Below are 21,210 nucleotides of genomic sequence, written 5' to 3' on the forward strand. Positions count from 1 at the left end.
TGCACGTGGATCATACTTTTCAATGTTAAAACTGTTGCAAAAGATCTTCCTATCATAAAATATTTAATGTATATCTCCTGCTTTAATGAATGTTATGTAAGATATCCATTTTTAAAATTTAATTCTTAGGAACGGGGACATCACTGACAAGATCAGCATTTGTTTCCCAATCCTGAATGCTCTTGAGAAGTTGATGGGGATCCAACCTGTAGCGTAGGTACGCCAATGTTTGTCTTGGAGAGGAATTAGATGCTAGCACTCCGATGCAGCTGCCATGCTTGTAAACAGTTGCTTCTTATTTACTCTATTAACCTTCTCTGCTGTGTGTAATAGCAGAACTCCCACCCACCTGACGAAGGAACAGTCAGTTCCAAAAGCTAGTGGCGTTTGCTACAAATAAACCTGTTGGACTTTAACCTGGTGTTGTGAGACTTCTTACTGTGTTTACCCCCCTCCAATGCCAGCATCTCCACGTCATGGAAAAGCTTCTCCAGTGTTTCCCATGACCAAAGTTCCTCGTCACTGGTACCATTCTTAACAAATATTTCCTGTACCCTCTGCAAGTTTTCGGGTAATGCACCTGAAGACGAAGCCACGGCGTCTTCTAAAGGTTTAAATCCAACAACACTGCGGATGAAGGGCAACCCACCAGCTGTAAACCCCCGACACGAACTCATCTCTCACTCTGCGCGGCTCTGATCACATGACCCAGCCGCTTGCGGAGCGCCGGCTGATGACGTCTCTGACAGGGCGCGCGCCGGCTCAGGCTGAACTGGGATTGGCTGAGCACTCGGAGACGTTGCTGGAGGCCGCGCGACCCATTTCAAATCAACAGAAGAGGCGCGAGGCGGACAAATTGGCTCCGGTGCCCCGCTCAGTGACTGGGCATGAGCGGGGAGGCGGCACTGCCCAGGCTGGTGAGTCCGGACCGGCGGGGCGAGGTGTGCGCCACTTGGAATAAGGAAGGATGGTGTGGTTGCCGAGTCTCTTGTCCCTCCCACCCCCGGGGTTGACAGACGGGGAAATTGGTAGAGGGGTTTAGAGGGCCTAATAGTTATAAATCTGTTACTGCTGCGTGATGGAGCAGTTGTTGCTAATGGTTTTAAAGTTAAGAATCTGAAGTTAAGATTACACTGACATGGCGTGTGGGTAACCCCCAATAAGGTACTGGCACAAAAGATGTCAACCACAGCACTGATGCTGTGAAAGCAGTATCCATTTACATCAGGGATTGGAAAGGCAGGAAGCACTCAGTGCTTAACACTCTGTCTCACAGTACCAGTGATCTGGATTCGATTCCTGGTTTGGGTCACTCTGCAGAGTGTGCATGTCCTCCCCGTGTCTTTGTGAGTTCCCTCCGAGTGCTCCGGTTTCCTCCCACGGTCTGAAAGACATGCTGGTTAGGTGCATTGGCCACGCTAAATTCTCCCTCAGTGTACCCGAACAGGGGCTGGAGTGTAGCGACTAGGGGATTTTCACAGTAACTTCATTGCGGTTTTAATGTAAGCCTACTTGTGATACTGATAAATACACTTTCTAAAGCAAGTCAGACAGAATTTGCAGATCAGGCAGATGGGGTTACCATTTGAGGACAACCACCCTTCATCTGAATGAGTAGTTCATAGAACCCCTACAGAGCAGGAGGAGGCCTTTTGACCCATTGACTCTGCACCAACTTGCTGACAGAGCATCATAACCGATTCCCTTAACCCCATGTACTAACCTCGCTAATCCTCTTAACTAGACATCTTGAGACATCAAGGCCACAAGTGGCCAATCCAACTAACCTATACATCTTTGGACTGTGAGAGGAAACTAGCATATCTGGAGGAAATCCACACAGACACAGGGAGAACGTGCAAACTCCACACAGTCACCCATCATGGGAATGAACCTGGGTTCCTGGTGCTGAGGGGCAGCAGTACTAATCACTGTGTCACCTTCAATGTTACAATTGAGCAATGGCCTTCAATTATATAGTACCTGTAAATGCTGCAGAACATCCCAAGGCACTTCACAGAAGCATTATTAGCAAAGGGGATGTTATTGTGTTAAATCATTATTATAAATAATAGTAGTTTTATCATGTTATTTCAAGGTCATTTAATAAATTGACATTTTTTCCGCACTAAAAAAGCTTCATGTGCTGTCCGTTTCTAAGCATTTTTGTTTGAATAACTTAATTATCAAATATGTAGTGTATTTTCAAGTCAATAATTTATGGTTACCCCATCAAATTCTGTATTTCATGGAATTATAACCACTGGATATTGAATGGTATAGTTGTTCAGATGTGAAAATGTAACTTGGTGTAATGTTTATTTTTTTTTAAAGCCCAAAGTGCATTTCAATGGTTACACAGGTTAGTGATAGGTATTTGGCTCTTAGTAACAGTGAGAAAAATCATAGGTTTTAACAGCACAGGAAGCACCCTTTCGTTTTTTACCTTGCTTTTGTTAAGTTGATAAGTGAGTCCAATGTTTTCAAAAGCTTCCACTAGGAGCAAATGGGGAAGAACAGATTAGAAACTTAATGATTATTGGAAATTTAACAAATAGAAGGATAATTCCATGGAACCATAATCGAGAGTTTGAAAAATGGGTTATCTGTCTGATGTCGGGATAAGAGTATCTTGATGTGGTTGAAAAGTAAATATGGAGTGAGGTAGCTGGTTTGTTTGTTGTGACTCCTATCAGGATGAGCAACGTGTGAAAGACCAAGGAAGAGACCCTACTGAGGGATTGCCAGGAAATAGACATACAAATTAAAATGCCGAAGCAGGATAATTGTTACTTGAGTCATATGGAAATTGGTACAAGGATGAACAGAGTAGGAAAATTGAAACAAAGCTTGGGTAAAAATTTGGTAACAGTGATGGGATTCAGGCCAAGGACGAGAAGAAACTAGATGGGCTACATCTAGCTGGAAACAGTCCCAGTTGAAAAGGATAAATAGGCCTCTTGAAAAGGACTTCAGGCCAGCAAGGACTTCAAGCCAGCAAAAAAGCTATGCAGAGGGGATGTCATTTGTGATGGGGACTCAGGCAGAAATACAGAGCTATTTTTTTTAAATAAAGGATAAGAGAGAAGTCCAGGTTATGAGTATTGGGAAAAGTGCTATCACTTTTGAAATTCAGGAAGAAATGTAGCTAATAATGAAGTAACTAAAAAAACGCAATAGAAATGATTTAAAAGTGATAAGTGAAAATGTGCTTAAAGACATCAGGGCCTATTGCTCAATTAACAGTTCTATACACATGCTCAGAGTAGAAAAATAAAATTAGTCAATGGCTTGAAGTTTGGGATCACTGAAAGCTGGCTACAGTCCGTTCATGCCTCAGAGATAAACATTGCAGGTTTAAAGGTGTCAGAAAGCATGGAGAAATAGGAAAAAGAAGAGCAGCAATATTGATAATGATATTGATAATGGCATTAAAGATGGTTTATCAGTAAAACTGAGCAGGCAGTATTTACACTGGATCTAATTAGGGATTAGAAAACTATGCAAGACTTTGGGAATTGTTTACCAGTACATTCTTGCAGATAACAGTGACCAAAGTCAGTTAGAATAGATAATGACACCTTCTGCATAATTATTCTCAACACCGGTGCCCCTGAGTCTGTGTCCTCAGCCCCTTAATATACTCCTTATGACTGAGTGGCCAAATTCCACTCCAATTTTCAAGCTTATTGATGTCAGCACCATAGTGGGTCAGATTTCAAACAATGAAGAGACAGAGTACAGGAAACAGATAGAGAATCTGGTAAAATGGTGCAATGACAATATCTCCCTCAATGTCAGTAAAATGAAGGAGACAGTCATCGACTTCAGGAAGTATAGTGGAGGACATGTCTGTCTACATCAAAGGTAATGAAGTGGAGATGGTTGAGAGCTTCAAGTTTCTAGGTATTCAGATCACCAATAATCTGTCCTGGTCCCTACAGGCTGATGCTATAGTTAAGAAAGCCCACCAACACCTTGACTTTCTCAGAAAACTAAGGAAATTCAGCATTCCATTATGCCTCTCACCAACATAGGCCCTGTCCTACCCTAGTGTTTTTAAACACGTTTTCACTTATTACTTTTAAATCACTTTTATTGTGTTTTTTAGTTACTTCATTATTAGCTACATTTCTTTCTGAATTTCAAAATTGATAGCACTTTTCATGACCTAGACTTTTCTTGCATCCTTTATTTAAAAGAAAGTAGCTCTGTATTTCTGCACGAGTCCCCATCAGGTGCATCATAGCTTGGTATGGCTTCTGCTCTGACCAAGACTGCACAAAACTACAAAGGGTTGTGAACAAAGTCCAGTTAATCACGCAAACAAATCTGCCATCCGTTGACTCCATCTACACTTCCTGCTGCCTAGGGAAAGCACTCAGTACAATTAAGGACCCTACGCAGCCAGACACATCCTCACCCATCATCTTCCATTGAGAAAAAGATGCAAAAGTCTGAAAACGTGTACCAACTGACTGAAGAACTTCTTTCCTGCTGCCATTTGAATGGTCCTACCGCATTATTAAGCTGATCTCTCTCTTCACCCTTTTGATAACTGCAACACTCCATTCTGCACCTTGTGCTTTCCTTCTCCCCTATGTCCTCTATGAATGGTTGTCTGTATAACTCACAAGAAACAATACTTTTCATTGTGTGACAATAATAAACCAATTCAATTCAAGTAGTTATAACGAGAGATGTTAATTTTCACACTGTCAAAGTACCAAAGCCAGTGAATAGTTTCTGTATTTTCCAGAACAATATTCTCGAAGCAAGTGAACTGGCCGTATTAGATTTAGTAATGATCCTGAATTAGTTAATAATCTTAATGGCAAGGGGAATACCTAGCTGTCAGTCACCATAATATGATTGAATTTTCTATGAGTTTAAAAGGGAGAAGGGCAACTTGTGAACCACGGTTTTAAATCTGGGTAAGGCTGACTTTAGGGGAATGAGACGGAAATGGGCCACAACAAACTGCAGAACTGTTAACAAATAAAACTATGATGAGCAGAGGGAAATTTTAAAAAAAATTAAGATTTCTTTGAGAACTCGTGAAGAGAGTAGCATAATATGGTCCTTTAAATGACTGACACAGATGATACTGTATTTGGAAATCAGGAAATGATAGTTACTAAAAAGCTACTTTGCATCAATCTTTGCGGCTGAGGATGAATACCAGAGATGCAAGGAAAACTAAATCAAGGAGAGACCACACATTTGATTTTGGCATGGATGAGCACAAGGTGCTTCACTCCAGGTATTATTCAAGTGACTCACTGGGAAGCTTTTATCAAATAAAGTTTATTTAAGAACACAGTTAAAATATGACAATAATTAGCATAACTTTAACCAATTACAAGACTTAAATATGAAACAGTATAACTCCTACCAATTAGCTATCTCTGCAGTTTCAAGTTAAACGCCACCCTACAGATATACACCCTTCTTCATACTTAGCAGAAAAACAAGTATGCTACATGTTTGCTACATGTTCAGCTTTGTAAAACATATGGACAGAAATGCAGACCAGCTGTTTGTAGAGAATGATATCTTCAGAACAGCCAGACTTCAGAGAGGTAAACTTAATCTGGGGCCGCTTGCAAAGACAGCCAGAACAGAAACTCCAACTCCAGAGAGAGGGGAAAAAGCACTGTTGCTTCTCTCCACTTCAAGTCGCTGCTGAAAATGAAACTAAAAATTGGACCCTTCTGAGTAGCATAGCTGTCATTAGCTACGTAACATGGCTTGTCAATCACTTTGCAATCCTAAAGGACCTTTAAAACCACCAGATTAAAATCAACTTTATATCCATTATATTGCTTTAGCAATAATAAAGGACACTGGCTACAAACAACATAGTGCCGAGAAATTGCCGAAGACTGCAGAAACATCCTGCAGAGAAACATGATTAAAATACATTTCTTAAAGGCACAGCATCATCAGAGGAGGAAATCTGCTACCCTTACCTGGTGTGGCCTACATGTGACTCCAGACCCACAACAATGTGTATCTGAAATGCCTTCAGAGACCACTCAGATCAAGGATAAAAGTTAGGAATGGGCAATAAATGCTGGCCCAGTCAGTGATGCCGTTGTTTAAGAAGGGTGGCGGGCAAAAGGCAGGGAATTATAGGCCGGTTAGTTTAACGTCTGTTGTAGGTAAAATGTTAGAATCCGTCATCAAGGAGGAAATAGCGAGGCATCTTGAGGGGAATTGCTTGATAGAGCAGACGCAGCACGGTTTTGTTAAGGGGAAGTCGTGTCTGACAAATTTATTGGAGTTCTATGAGGATGTGTCTAGGGCGGTGGATAGAGGAGAGCCGGTGGATGTGGTCTTTCTTGATTTTCAGAAGGCGTTTGACAAGGTACCTCACAAGAGGTTATTGCAGAAGGTAAGGGGGCATGGAGTTGGGGGTAGGGTGTTAGCGTGGATAGAGGATTGGTTGTCAAATAGGAGGCAGAGAGTGGGGGTTAATGGGTGCTATTCGGATTGGCGGTTGGTGACCAGTGGAGTGCCTCAGGGGTCGGTGCTGGGGCCTCAGCTATTTACCATTTATATAGATGATCTGGAGGAGGGAACCGAGTGTATGGTGTCAAAATTTGCTGATGACACCAAGATTGGTGGAACGGCAAATTGCGCGGAGGGTGTGGAGAGTCTGCAGAAGGATCTAGATAGGCTGGGCGAATGGGCCAGGAAATGGCAAATGGAATTTAATGTTGGCAAGTGCGAGGTAGTCCACTTTGGTAGGAATAATGGTAGGAAGGACTATTACTTACGTGGCAAAAAACTGCAGCAGGCGACGGTGCAGAGGGACCTCGGGGTCCTTGTGCATGAGTCGCAAAAACCCAGCCTGCAGGTGCAGCAGGTGGTCAGGAAGGCTAATGGGATGCTGGCCTTCATAGCGAGGGGGATTGAATATAAAAGTAGGGAGGTCTTGCTGCGGCTGTATAGGGCACTGGTGAGGCCGCAGCTGGAGTACTGTGTGCAGTTTTGGTCGCCGTACTTACGCAAGGATATTTTGGCCTTGGAGGGAGTGCAGAGGAGGTTCACTAGGCTGATACCGAGTTGAGGGGGTTGAGCTATGAGGAGAGGCTGAATAAACTAGGCTTGTACTCGTTAGAGTTTAGAAGAATGAGGGGAGATCTCATTGAGACATATAAGATGTTGAATGGGATGGATAGGATAGAGGTGGGGAGACTCTTCCCGCTCAGAAAGGACAGTAGGACTAGGGGGCACAGCCTCAAGATAAAGGGGGGGTGGTTTAGAACGGAGTTGAGGAGGAACTTCTTCATTCAAAGGGTGATGAATCTCTGGAATTCTCTGCCCGTTGAGGTGGTGGAGGCTGCCTCGCTAAATATTTTTAAGACGTGGGTTGATGGGTTTTTGATAAGCGAGGGGATTAAGGGTTATGGGGAGAGGGCGGGAATGTGGAACTGAGCCACGACGGATCAGCCATGATCTTATTGAATGGCGGGGCAGGCTCGAAGGGCTAGATGGCCTACTCCTGCTCCTATTTCTTATGTTCTTATGCCCACATCCCGTAAAGAAACTAACAAAAGTGGGAAAATTTTTGTTTCCCACTTGAAACAAATTGACTGGACATTTGGACAAAAGTGAATCGATCAGAAAGTTAGCATGGGAATTTGTTGGAATGAACCCAATTTAGTTTAATGAGGTCATAAATGTGATAAGAGAAAAAGAAAATTAATGGAGTAGGAGATGACCTTTTACCCTGAGTAGAGAATTGGTTAGTAAATAGTAGAGATAAAGAGTGTGTACTTAAATTGGCAGGATCATTTTATTCATTCATGAATGTGGGCATCGCTGGCTATGCCAACATTTATTGACTATTGCTAATTGCTCTCGAGCTCTATCTTGGACTGCTGCAGTTTGTGTGTTGCAGGAGAACCCATTGTATTGTTAGAAGAGAGTTCTGGATTTTGACACAGTCACACTGGAGGGATGGCAATATATTTCCATGTCATGAAAGTGAGTGCTGTGTTGAAGGAGAACTTCAAAGTGATGGTGTTCCCGTGCATCTGGTATTTAACCTGCAATGGCAATTATAGTGAGGTGATACCGGGAAACTGATCTTTATGTAATGTCAAATTTGAACTGTTATGTAATGTACTTTTACAGATTTCATGAATAAAATACATTAGAAAATCATATTTGGAACATTTTCACAATCAACAGACAGCAATCAATTTACTGTTTGTTGATTGTGTTATGTGCAATGAGATGTGGTGGTATTGATTACGGTATAAATTTTGATTCACCATGACAGCTTTGAATAGTGTTTTGGTTCTTTCTGAGACCTTGTTTCATCCAAAAGATGGCATTTCATCTGTACTATACTGTAACTGGGATGTTAGCCTAAATTATACGTTCAGGTCTTTGAAGTGTAGCTTGACTCCGTGCTGCACTAACTCAGAGGTGAGAAAGCTATTGCTAAGATGATGAGGTGAGAGGGGGTATGGAAGAGAGGGAGGGGTTTGATTATATATCAACTTTAAAAATGTGCAGCAATGCTGAAAGTGATGAATATTGCAGTGACAGAATTGTTACCTTTTCACATTTGTCTTTTTGATTTGCAGGAATTGCCAAAGCAGCCCTATAGAAGTAGATACTACAGAGACAATGTATTTGGGAGGTAAACTAACTTTGGATGGTTTTTAACTAGAATATATGGATGCTTGATGGAGGCATTTATAGTCATGCTCATTAAATTCTCAATTTATTTAATGAATTAAATGTAAAAATGGGTGGTTCTGCAAAATTATCATTTTTTAATTAATTTTGCTTATGATATTTAAACTGTTGAGTATCATTTTATTGCCACTTTATTTTGAAACTCTTGCTGTCATTTCATTGAGATCAGATTGACACATTTTTTTCCAGTAGATTTGGAGGTAGATTGTAAGATTTAATTATGTGTGTTTAATAACTTCTGCATGCCTGTTGTATTGTCTAATTATTTACTTAAATGTCTTTTTTACATTGTCATGCAAGGTGAAGAATACATGAAATGGCAGTGTATAGAAGGCCATTCAGCCTCTTGTGTCTGCCCTAGCTGTTAGGAGGAATCAATCAATTGATCCATTCTCTTTTCCCATATCCCTGCAAATTGAAGTATTTAGTATGTTAAAAATGATCTGCATTCAATGATGCTTGACAGATACCTTGATAACACATGATCTTGCCAAACGTAAATGTGTCAGACAACATTAAAATAGAATTAACAAAAATAAAGAAAGGATCAGGATCGAGATAATCAGATTTTAAGTTACAGCCCAAAGTTCAGTTTGTACATCCTCACCTTTAAATCACAAGATTTCACAATCTGAGTCTAAAATTCAATGCTGATGTGCCAATGCTCTGCTGAGACAGTGCTTTTTTGATACTTTTTGTGATCTTCACTGTGAGAAGCATGCACTTTTGGAGTTAATTTATTGTTCAGTGAAAACAAAATATATTTTCCTGTACATATAACAAAAAATTCAAGCAACTACTGTTACCAGGAGTGAAAGAATCAGGCAGTTGTTTTTAAATTTTGCTCCAAAATTCAGTGTTCCCAACAACTGAGCAAGGAAAAGAGTCTCAAAGACGTGAACATATTAATTTTTATTACTTTCTATCTTAGTATCTTTTTAAATCACGGCCTAATGTCCATGTCTATATCTCTTATAGTTCCCTCATATTGTAGAGCTTAGTAACTCCTCCTAATTCTCTTGATCATGTTATCATCATTCTCTATTCAAATGTCATCAGAAAGATCACAAACATGCTTTTACCAAGGAATTAATAGCACAGAGACAGTTCATGTGGCTGAGACAGACCATAATTTATACTCTAGACAAAGTGCACTCTCATCTTTACACATCAATCACTGTTATCCTCTATTTGCTTGCCTGTGGCGGTGTGATGGCACAGTGGTTAGCGCTGTTGCCTCACAGCTCCAGGGAGTCAAATTCGATTCCTGGCTTGAGTCATTATCTTGGCGGAGTCAGCATGTTCTCCCTATGTCTGCGGGGAGTTTTCTCCAGGTGCTCCAGTTTCCTCCCACAGTCTGAAAGATGTGCTGATTAGAATGCGTTGGCCATGCTAAATTCTCCCCCTGTGTACCCAAACAGGTGCTGGAGTGTGGCAACTTAGGGGATTTTCACAGTTACATCATTGCAGTGTTAATACAAGCCTACTTGTGACTACTAAATAAACTTTCAGTTTCCCTTTAAATCCATTTACACTATTTGCCTCAATTACTCATTGAGTAGTATATTCCATATAGAACATAAGAACATAAGAAATAGGAGCAGGAGTAGGCCATCTAGCCCTTTGAGCCTGCCCTGCCATTCAATAAGATCATGGCTGATCTGTCGTGGCTCAGTTCCACATTCCCGCCCTTTCCCCATAACCCTTAATCCCCTCGCTTATCAAAAACCCATCAACCCGCGTCTTAAAAATATTTAGCGAGGCAGCCTCCACCACTTCAACGGGCAGAGAATTCCAGAGATTCACCACCCTTTGAGTGAAGAAGTTCCTCCTCAACTCTGTTCTAAACTGCACCCCCCCTTTATCTTGAGGCTATGCCCCTCTTTCAGTTTCTTCTGAATTCCCTACCTGATTTCTTGGTATCTATCCTTTATTGATGGCCAAAGTTCTGTTTTTCCCATTAGTGGGTGAGGTGGAGGGCTCTTGCAGGCTGCAAAGAGACATTGATAGGATGCAGAGCTGGGCTGAAAAGTGGCAGATGGAGTTTAACCCTGATAAGTATGAGGTGATTCATTTTGGTAGGACAAACTTGAATGCAGATTACAAGGTCAACGGCAGGGCTCTAAGGAATGTACAGGAACAGAGAGATCTTGAGGTTCATATCCACAGATCTCTGAAGGCTGCCACTCAAGTGGATAGAGCTGTGAAGAAGGCTTATAGTGTGTTAGCATTTATTAACAGGGGGTTTGAGTTTAAAAGCCGTCGGGTTATGCTGCAACTATAATGGATGTTGGTGAGACCACATTTGGAATATTGTTCGGTTCTGGTCACCTCACTATAAGAAGGATGTGGAAGCATTGGAGAGAGTGCAGAGGAGATTTACCAGGATGCTGCCTGGTTTGGAGGATAGGTCTTATGAAGAAAGGTTGAAGGAGCTGGGGCTTTTCTGTTTGGAACAGGGGAGGATGAGTGGCGACTTAATAGAGGTTTATAAGATGATGACAGGGATTGATAGAGTGGACATGCAGAGACTATTTCCTCAGGTGGATGTAGCTGTTACTAGGGGGCATAACTATAAGGTTCATGGTGGGAGATATAAGAGGGGTGTCCGAAGTATATTCTTTACTCAGAGAGTGGTTGGGGTGTGGAATAGACTGCCTGCTGTGACAGTGGAGTCGGACACTTTAGGAACTTGCAAGCAGTTATTGGATAGGCGTATGGAGCACTCCAGAATTATAGGGAGGGGATAGCTTGATCTTGGGATTGGACATAGCTCAGTACAACATTGAGGGCCAAAGGGCCTGTACTGTGCTGTAATGTTCAATGTTTCTATATTTAAGTGGAAATGCTGTCTTTGTGTGCACGCAGGATATTTAAAGAAATTGATCTTTCTCCAGTTGAGTATTGAGAAAATATCTTTGTCCTGTTTTTTAAACCTAATGATATCGTGATCGCTGTTTGCCAAATTCTTTCCCACTGTTGCGTACTCCATATAATTTCCTAGAGCTAGATTTAGCATTGCTTTCTTGTTCTGGAGGAATATGTATCAAGAATTACATGATATACACAGGCTGATTGAAACAGTCGATATTTTCTTTGTTGTGAAGTTGATCATGTGCCTTTGTATGCGAATAAATCATTTGCAGCCAATTTCACTGGACTCAAACACACTTAAACACACCCTAATTTCAATATTAACAATATTATATTATTTATTAGAAACTGTCATTTATTTAAATTACAGCTTCATATCAGTTAATGCCTTGAGTAGGATACTTCAGCTTTCAAAATATCCACGTTTGTTCAGACTGTTCTCAAATTATTCTATCCCTAAAACTAGATTTTCTGATAAAAGAGGTGGCCAAAGTGAAAGACAAAGTTCAAGCAACACAAAATTCACTTCAATGATTGACCACATGCAAGAAGTCCTTTTTTTTGATTAGTGCAGAGAAATTATTTTTAGAAAGTGTTTGCACTGATTATTGTTAAAAAAAAGCTCCAGCTTTTTAAAAAGTCGTAAAAAGTAGACAGTTGATTATTTAATTTGGATTGAGATTACTTTGCAAATTTTTGAGTCTAGTGAGATGCGAAAAATACCCCTGTCATTCAATTATGGTTATAAATTCACATTAAAAATCATTAAAACTGTCTTAGATTCTGGATAAATATATTAGAAGGAAATGAAGGCTTCAAAGTATAGATAACAATAAACAAGCACTCCATTGGAATGTTTTTTAAACTTGCCCATTGTAAACTTTGTTGTACTCTCTAGACTTTATACCTTAACTTCTCAACCAGCATTTATTATTAAAAGGAAATTAGCCAAATGTTTAACTTTTCTACAATTATTTCTGTAATACCTCAATTCCGCAAAGGGTCATTAATAGGGTTTTATTGTTTTTGCAGTATTATGTGTAATCGTTTACTTCCCTCATGAATAAATAATTTGGGAAGAATGCATGATAACATATTGATCCTGAAGTTGTTGGGGCCGAACCTTCCATGTTTTCTTATGTTGTGTCTGTGCATAACAAAGGAAAAACTTGAGGTTAGCTGACAGTCATTAATGCCAATGTGGATCTAAATGCTGTATAGGTGTTTAATGTGATAATTTGGTTAAAGTCCTATATGTTTAAGCACTTGCTTCCCTATATTTTTTATAAAGGTCTGAATTGTTTATTGAGCTTACCTTCAATCTTCATGCTCATGTTTTGTGCAACACCTGCTAGATTTGATAGATGTGAATTATAGGTGTTTCTGGTTGTATTAAAATGTGTCCAAAGAATTTATTTTGTTTTATTCCTTTCTTTCAAACTTTCTAGACTGGCAGGAAAACCCAAGACCATCATCTCTCAGAAAAATGTCAACACATCAACCATTCTAAATAACTTCTTGGCTGGACTAGGTGAACTTTACTTAAATATCTGATTTAAGTGGAATGTACTAATCTCTATTTGTATGATGTTACATGATTGAACACAAATGTGCTTATTACCGTACTTGTGGAATACCTGATCTCAGCTGTGACTACTGAAGTTCAGAGTGAAGGAGGATTGGATGAAGAGTCTTCAGAAAATATTCAATGTTTAAGGGAGACATTGGCACTATGCTACATCATGGTGCTCACTCAGCTTCTAAGCTGTTAGCCAAGATCAGTAATGGGGTAACAATTCAGATGGAATATATTTTCCTCACCTCTGAATTTTTATTTTACTTTGCTTTCTGCGCCCAGTATTGATCTTAATGATGACAAACGCATGCATGCAGATCAATTTTTTTCAAAAATTATTCCTGATAATTAACTTGTCATGGTTGCATAATGAAACTGAGACAAGTAAAATGAGAGGGCAAAAGATGCCTTTCGTAGAATATTAAATATTCTAAAGAACTCTATTGTAAAGTTTATGGTTATTATCCCTTTTTGAAGAGTATTTTTAAACTTCTCTAAAAAGCAGAAATGGAAAATATGCATCTAATGCATCTGTTCCTGGACTTTCAGCTTTTATAAGGAAAAGGTGTGTCAAAATATAACTTTCCTATGCTCAGTTTTTCCATGGCACAAAGATCGTCAGGGTGTTAGAATATAGCTTCTTCTTGCCACTTCTTTTGTCAAAAATTACAATTTTTATAAGCAGATAGGCTACTATGCACTGAAATCTGTACACTTGTTAATGTTACGAATTGAATATTATGCCATGAGCTTTTAGTGTTGGGGTTCCAATGGGTACCCAATGTGTTATCCAATCTTATCCTTAAAAAAGGAAACATAAAGAGGAGATTAGACGGAAATGCTCAACATCATGAGGACACAGTAGAAAGGGAGAAACAGTTCCTATTGATGGAAGAGTTGAGAATTAGAACACTGATTTAAAGTGATTGACAGAAATAGCAATAGTAACAGGAAGAAAATCTTTTTAACACGGCAAATAGTTAGGATCTAAAATGACTGTCTTATAATGCAGTGTAGACAGATTCAATTGAGATCTTCAAAAGAGAATTGGATAACTCTGAAAAGGAAAAAAAAACAGGGCTTTGGGGGAAAAGTGGGTAAGTGGGTCCAGGTGAGTTCTTGCAAAGAGTCAGCACTGGCTATCTCCTGTGCTGTAGGCATTCTATGATTCTATAATTCTAAAATTTTAAAACTCTGCTAGGTTAGGAATTTAGACTAAAATGTCTTTATTCCAAGTAAGGTTGAAATAAATGGCAAGAACTGATGGTATAGACACTCGGGAAATGATAAGGATCGAAAATTCCACATGGGGATGAAATGTTGTTATTAGAATTTCTTTGGCAGACGAAGAACCTAGTAGTCTTGGAGGAGACTACAATGTTGCATTGACAGCTTAAGGAAAGCTTTCTATGAATGTAAATTGTCTGTTGCTGGATGTATTACTATAGGTCCAGATTTCCAATCATAATATCAACAGTAAGTTATTCAGTTTAAATAAATATCAATTAAGTTGGAAAACCCAGGTCTCAAAACTGAATTGAACCAAATATGAACATATTCAAAAAAACTTGCAGAGTAATGTTGTTAATGAAAATGTCTCTGCATAAGCATTAGAAGAGGATTGAGAAGAAGAGTTCCAAAGACTCAAACCCTCTGAAGGAAGAAATTCTTTCTCACCTCAGTCTTAAATTTACTTGATTCTGGGACTCTGCCGTCTGGTCCTACACTCTCTGTTCTCTGGTCCTAGACTCTCCCATAAGAGGGTACAGCCTCTCAGCTTTTACTCTTGATTCCATTGTTGTGTCTGCCACACATTCTGTTTTACGGTGGACAAATAATTGCAAGTAGACTTTTTGTCAGTACAACAATATTTATTTAAATGCACAATCAATAATCAGCCACCCAACCAAAAATAAGTTACCTTACAAAAATACTGAAGTTCAAATCCAATACTAGACCTTGACTTAACTTTTGCATGACTGGCAAGTTTCCAGGCAGATATGGCCTTTTATCAGTGTGCTGGTCTCTGTAGTCCTTTGCATAATCTGGTCCTTTGGTCTGGTCTGACACTCTGGCTCTGGTCTTTGTTCCTTCTTGGGTGTGGTGGCTGTCCTTGTGATGGTCGTTGCTGGCGATGGTCACCATTGTTGTAGCTCATTTGTGGGGTCAGAGAGAGAGGGAGAGATTCTTGCTTGCGCAGCACCCTTTATACCCCATTGGTTTTTGTGTCCCCTTTGGCCATTGCCAATCAATTGATCAGGACTTGATCACCCTGATCGATAAAGTCCAATCGTGTGCTGCCTCACCAATCTCTGGGTGTGTCCCGAACGGCCATGTCTATAAGTGCTAGGGGCAGGTAGAACACACACCTCCCTCCCAAATGAGGGATTATGTCTGGTAAACAGTCAGTTTGACCAGAAAGTTTCCTTTCTCCTGGAAATGGCCCATATCCTGTGTATTCAGTCGTGTGACCTGCAGCTTGTTTATCTCTGTCTTTGAGGCTGTAGCTTGCCCTTTTTAGTTCTTGATCAATTGTCCCAGAGTGCTCTATAAATCAGCATTTTAGGTGGCCCATTTGGCCACAGTCCCTCCTGTTGATCCTGAATACGAAGTGTGGTGGATCACAAACTCAGGACCGATATCTGTCAGGAATTCCCCAGTCACTCAACAATCAAGCAAGGCCCAGGTGTTGGCATGTACAGTAATAACACATCCCTACGACATATGTACATTCCAGAAGCTACAGACAGCAAACAGTCTGCTGTTAACCATAAATTACAAATAACCACAATTCTAAAACAAAATCATTACAATAAAGCCAATTACAAACAACCAGACATTCAAAACAAAGCATTACAATCGCGAGTCCAAGCTACGTTCCGATATTAAGATTTTCAATTGTCCATTATTGTCCATTAGCGCAAAGAGCAATCCGGCGGATTCTCTGTAAACAGTGTGTTAATGAATTAGAGGGGACCGTGATTTGAGGGCAGACTCTACATCTTGTCATTGTGTCAAACCACAAATAGCCAGGATACGAAAAGTTCATCTTGGTTGGGGTGTCCTGCGTGCTTATCGTGATGATGAATCCGATGAGGTAGGTCGTAGGTTGCATCTTTGCTATCGTCCGACATTGTCCTGAGGAGATCAAAGTAATTTCTGCTGTTATCACATCTAATATTTGGTGTATAAATATATTTAAACTGTCCATGCACCCTCCTCTTTTTTTCTGAAGCTGCAGTTTATTCAGATAATCCACTGGCAAAAGATTTGACTTTCAAAAGATCTTGCCAGCTGATGAAAGTATCACAAATGACATTTGATTTTTAAAAATAGTATACAATTTTCAAGAATTGAGTTTTAAAACGAAAGACCATTAGTTTGATTTCAAAGATTCTTGCAATAAGTTACATGAAAAGGCTGCTGTGTAGAGAGATCTTTCACTATTTTTCACTGGCAGGAAAAATGATTCAGAATTAACTGAGTACATTGCTGGCAATATTCAATTTGTCGTCTCAATCCTGCAACAGACCTTCCATGCCAATTTTCCAAGTGAAAACGTTTAAATTCATTAAGAGCCACACAGCATTTTTTTAATGAGATGTTCAATCCTCATAATGAGTTAACTGAGTCAACAACTGGATAACAAGATTAATCATGGTGAAAATGGTTTTCTAGCATTTTATCATAACAGGCAAATCAAATTTCATCAGATTCCTGGAGTCATTTTAGGAACAAGGTGGGAAGTTGATCTTGAATCTGGCAGAAATGCTTCTCTTGCTTTGATTAGCCATAGTCCCTGTATGAGCAGCCTCTGTAACCATCACACCACCATAGTAGTATCCACCTTAGCCCTTGTACCCACTCGAATAGCTATCCCAGATTCCTGCATTATACCAGCCTCTGCCGCTATAACCGCTGCTTCTTTCACTGTCCCAATAGCCACTTGCTGCTCCTCTCCTGCGACCACTGTTACTGTAACCGCCACTATAGCCCCCTTGACATACCCGCAGCTGCCTCCAGACCTTTTCTTGGCATGACCCACCCCGATTTGGCACTCCTTGAAGGATTTTCCGTTCATCGCCTGCAGCGCTTCCCTGGCATCTTCTGGATTTTTGAAACTGAAACCGCAGATGCGATGGTGTCTTTGTCTTTAATTGCTTTCACCTCAGAGATCTGCCCGTAACCTCTTCCAGGGACTGCTTGTCTGTGTCAAAATTCAGGCCTCCAACAAACAACTTTCCTTCTTCAGTCATGGTGGCAGAATTGAGACGCACTTGAGTGTGTGAAGCTGTAGGAGCTGGCCTAACTGGTGGAGCTGGTGGTCTCGGGGACTGTGTATATGGTGGTGGGGGTCTCCTACAAGTGTCCTGGCTGCCCACAATTAAAACATGTCCCTCAACCTCTCCCCAGGACTGCTATGTAAGGTGGAGCTGTACCTCTTTGGTGTTGGGGATCCCCTCTACTCTCGTTCTTCCATACTGGACCCTGGCTAGCCCTCATCAGAAGCATTCTCGCCTCTCTTTCTGATCGTAACATTGGGGGTCCCTGAATATCCTGTTCCCAGACTTGAGCTAACTGTTGGAGAACCCGTGCTTCATTGTGTGTGGTCTCTGCGGTGTCAAAATTAGTGCAGGCTTTCTTGTCTTCCTTTGTGGTGTGCGAGACTAATGTCCTAACCCATTTGGATGAATCGGCCTCATTTAATCTAGTCCAATCTAACTCCCCATGCACTCCCATGAAGTGGATCCATAAACGACTGGCAAAGGCAGTCGGGTGTTTCCCTTCCCTCTGCCTACATTTACTTAACCCATCAGACAGTGCTCCACACAGACAGTGACCCAGACCTGAGTTTGATTCCTGGCTTGGGTCACTGTCTGTGTGGAGTTTGCTCGTGTCTGCGTGGGTTTCCTCCGGGTGCTCCAGTTTCCTCCCACAGTCCAAAGATGTGTGGGTTAGGTTGATTGGCCATGTTAAAATTGCCCCTTAGTGTCTCGGGATGCGTAGGTTAGAGGGATTAGTGGGTAAAATATGTCGGGATATGGGGGTAGGGCTTGGGTGGGATTGTGGTCGGTGCCGAAGGGCCTGTTTCTGATCTGTAGGGTTCTATGATTCTATGATCTACTGGATCCCTTTTATTAAGCCCTACCCCAGTCAATATCTCTTTCTTGATCTCGTTTAAGGTTCCTTCCCCAACATTTTGAGGGGCAGGCAGGGCAGACTGAACAGACTTGCTTAAGCACCTGACTATCAGTTTCACTTCTTCCCTTTCATCTCCCCCATGCATTATCTTTTGCTGCATAACGTCCTCAAAGAAACTGTGTGGATCAGCTGATGGCTTAAAGGTTGTGACTTTATTTGTGATTTCGGCCAATATTGCCACTGTAAACGGGGCCGTGAATGTAACAGTGGCCCCTGAGTCTCTCTTATCCAACATTCAGTTGTCACTGGGTATATTGGTACCGGAGGTGAATCTGGGAACATGGTGGGTATGACTTCCCCTAGGAAAGAAGGGGGTGGACGCCTATCCTCGGTTTGCGTAACGTAAAGTTTAGCATTATCCTTTAGTTCTCCCCAATCTGCATTCTCTATCTTCTCTTCCTCTACTGTCCCAACTTACACACAAATCCATTTTGAACCGTTAATAGAGATTCCAGTCGTGAAATTTCTCGCTGGCATTTGGAGTAATGGCCTGTCTCAGTTCCTTACTGGCTTGATGTAGTGCTTTTATTGCCACCTGCAGATCAGTGCACTTGGCTTCCAATCGTGCTACTGCCCGCTTAGCCTCACCTTTGGCTAAATCAGCATGTTGGGCATCTTGATAGGCACTTTCATACTGGGTCTGAAAATTGCCCAGATGTAATAAATTTGCCTGGTTGGTTCTTTTTAATTCATCTACTTCTTTGTCCTTTTCTGCTCTTATTTGTTCTAACTGCTCCTGCTGCTCTTCCTTTAGTTTCTTAATCTTCTCCTCCTTATTGTCCTGTCCCTATTTTGATTCCTCCAGATCCTTACGAACTGTTTAATTCCTTTTCTGTTCCTAGAAGCTGTCCTCAGCAACTCACGATAGCAGTCGCTTTCTCACATTTGCCTGCCTGTTTTCCCTGAACTTTCCTCAGATGTCCTAATACTTCTGTCCTAGGGATCCTGGTCCCATGTCAGTATTGGTGCAAGATTCTACCCATAGGGGCCACCCCTTCTTCTTGATGTATTCTCTGATTTTTGTTTCCCATATGGGATACTTCTCTGTTCCTTTGCTGTTTCCTGTCATTCTATATTTTTGATGACAGGGGATAGGGAGTTGATTGGACTGCGTTACGGCCTTGGGCTATGTTCCGATTCTAATGTAAACCTACAGAGTTTACCCTGTCCTTGTTAGTAACAACGCATGCACAATGACAATTCCTGAAAGCAGTAATTTGTCCAATAAGGAGTTTATACCTGTTGACTCTGAGTTTTAATAAATAATCATTCAATATAGACCTTTCACTCTCTTCAATTTATTTGAAATCCTGGCCGCCGTGTGGGGCATTTGCCGCCTTAATTTGGGCTCAGGCTAAATCTCCAGGAGTATTAGGTTCTGTGGTATTCAATATTGGAGCAACAAAGTTACTTCTTATCGATGTCCTGTCTGGGGTGCCAATTTGTTGTGCCTGCCCCACAGTCCGTTTTAACCCTTATACGATGGACAAAGAATTGCGAGTAGACTTCTGGTTAGTACAACAATATTTATTTAAACACGCAATCAATAATCACTCACCCAACCAACAATAAGCTATCTTACAGAAATACTAAAGTTCAAGTCCAATACTAGACTTAACTTTTGTGTGACAGGCAAGTACCCAGGCAGATATTGGCCATTATCTGTGCGCTGGTCTCTGTAGTCCTCTGCGTAGCCTGGTCCTTTGGCCTGGTCTGACACTCTGGCTCTGGTCTTCCTTCCTTCTTGGGCGTGGTGGCTCTCCTCGTGGCGGTCGTTGCTGGCGATGGTCACTGTTGTTGTAGCTCATTTGTGGGGTCAGAGAGAGAGGGAGAGATTCTTGGTTGCGCAGCACCCTTTATACCCTGTTGGTTTTCGCACCTCTTTTGGCCATTACCAATCAATCAATCAGGACTTGATCACCTTGATCAATAAAGTCCAATTGAGTGCTACCACACCAGTCTATGGGTGTGTCCCCAAAGGCCATGTCTGTAGGTGCTGGGGACACATAGGATGCACTTCTCCCTCCCAAATAAGGGGTTATGGTGCCCCCATGTCTGGTAAACAACCCAGTTTGACCAAAAGTTTCCTTTGTCAGGGAGATGCCCCATATCCTCATGGGTTAGTAAATTTGTGGATGACGCTAAAGTTGCTGGAGTTGTGGACAGTATGGAAGGATGTTCCAGGTTTCCGAGGGACATAGATAAGCTGCAGAGCTAGGCTGAATGGTGGCAAATGGAGTTTAATGTGGAAAAGTGTGAGGTGATTCACTTTGGAAGGAGTAACAGGAACACAGAGTACTGAGCTAGTGGTAAGACACTTGGTTGTGTAGATGAGCAGAGAGATCTCACTGTCCATGTGCATAGATCCCTGAAAGTTGGCACCCAGGTTATAGGGTTGTTAAGAAGGTATGTTAGCTTTTATTGGTAGACGGATTGAGTTTCAGAGCCATCAGGTCAAGTTGCAGCTGTACAAAACTTTGGTGCGGCCGCGATTGGAGTATTGTGTACAGTTCTGGTTGCTGCTTTATGGGAAGGATGTGGAAGCATTAGAAAGGGCGCAGAGGAGATTTACCAGGATGTTGCCTGGTGTGGTGGGAAGGTCTTATGAGGAAAGGCTGAGTGACATGAGGCTGTTTTCATTAGAGAGAAGAAGGTTAAGAGGTGACTTAGTAGAGGCATACAAGATGATCAGAGGATTAGATAGGGTGGACAGTGTTAACTTTTTGCCATGGATGGTGATGGCTAGTATGAGGGGACATAGCTTTAAATTAAGGGGTGATAGATATAGGACAGATGTCAGAAGTAGGTTCTTTACTCAGGGAGTAGTAAGGGTGTGGAAT

General features: G+C 41.2%; 1 protein-coding gene across 2 annotated transcripts in view; it reads left to right on the forward strand.

Annotated features, from left to right (window-relative positions):
* The first annotated feature begins 802 nt into the window (after positions 1 to 802).
* The window catches only part of LOC145342925 (uncharacterized), a 106,914-nt gene continuing 86,506 nt past the window's right edge, over positions 803 to 21,210 (forward strand). For both annotated transcript variants that reach the window (XM_080188547.1, XM_080188548.1), the window contains exons 1-3: positions 803 to 917; positions 8,604 to 8,659; positions 13,041 to 13,123. In XM_080188547.1, the coding sequence (XP_080044673.1) occupies positions 888 to 917; positions 8,604 to 8,659; positions 13,041 to 13,123 (169 nt within the window). In that variant the 5' untranslated portion in view covers positions 803 to 887. The remainder of the gene's footprint in view (positions 918 to 8,603; positions 8,660 to 13,040; positions 13,124 to 21,210) is intronic.

The sequence above is a fragment of the Carcharhinus amblyrhynchos genome, chromosome 5 (genome assembly GCF_965287045.1).
Source record: "Carcharhinus amblyrhynchos chromosome 5, sCarAmb.v2.hapA, whole genome shotgun sequence".
Taxonomy (NCBI): Eukaryota; Metazoa; Chordata; class Chondrichthyes; order Carcharhiniformes; family Carcharhinidae; genus Carcharhinus; species Carcharhinus amblyrhynchos.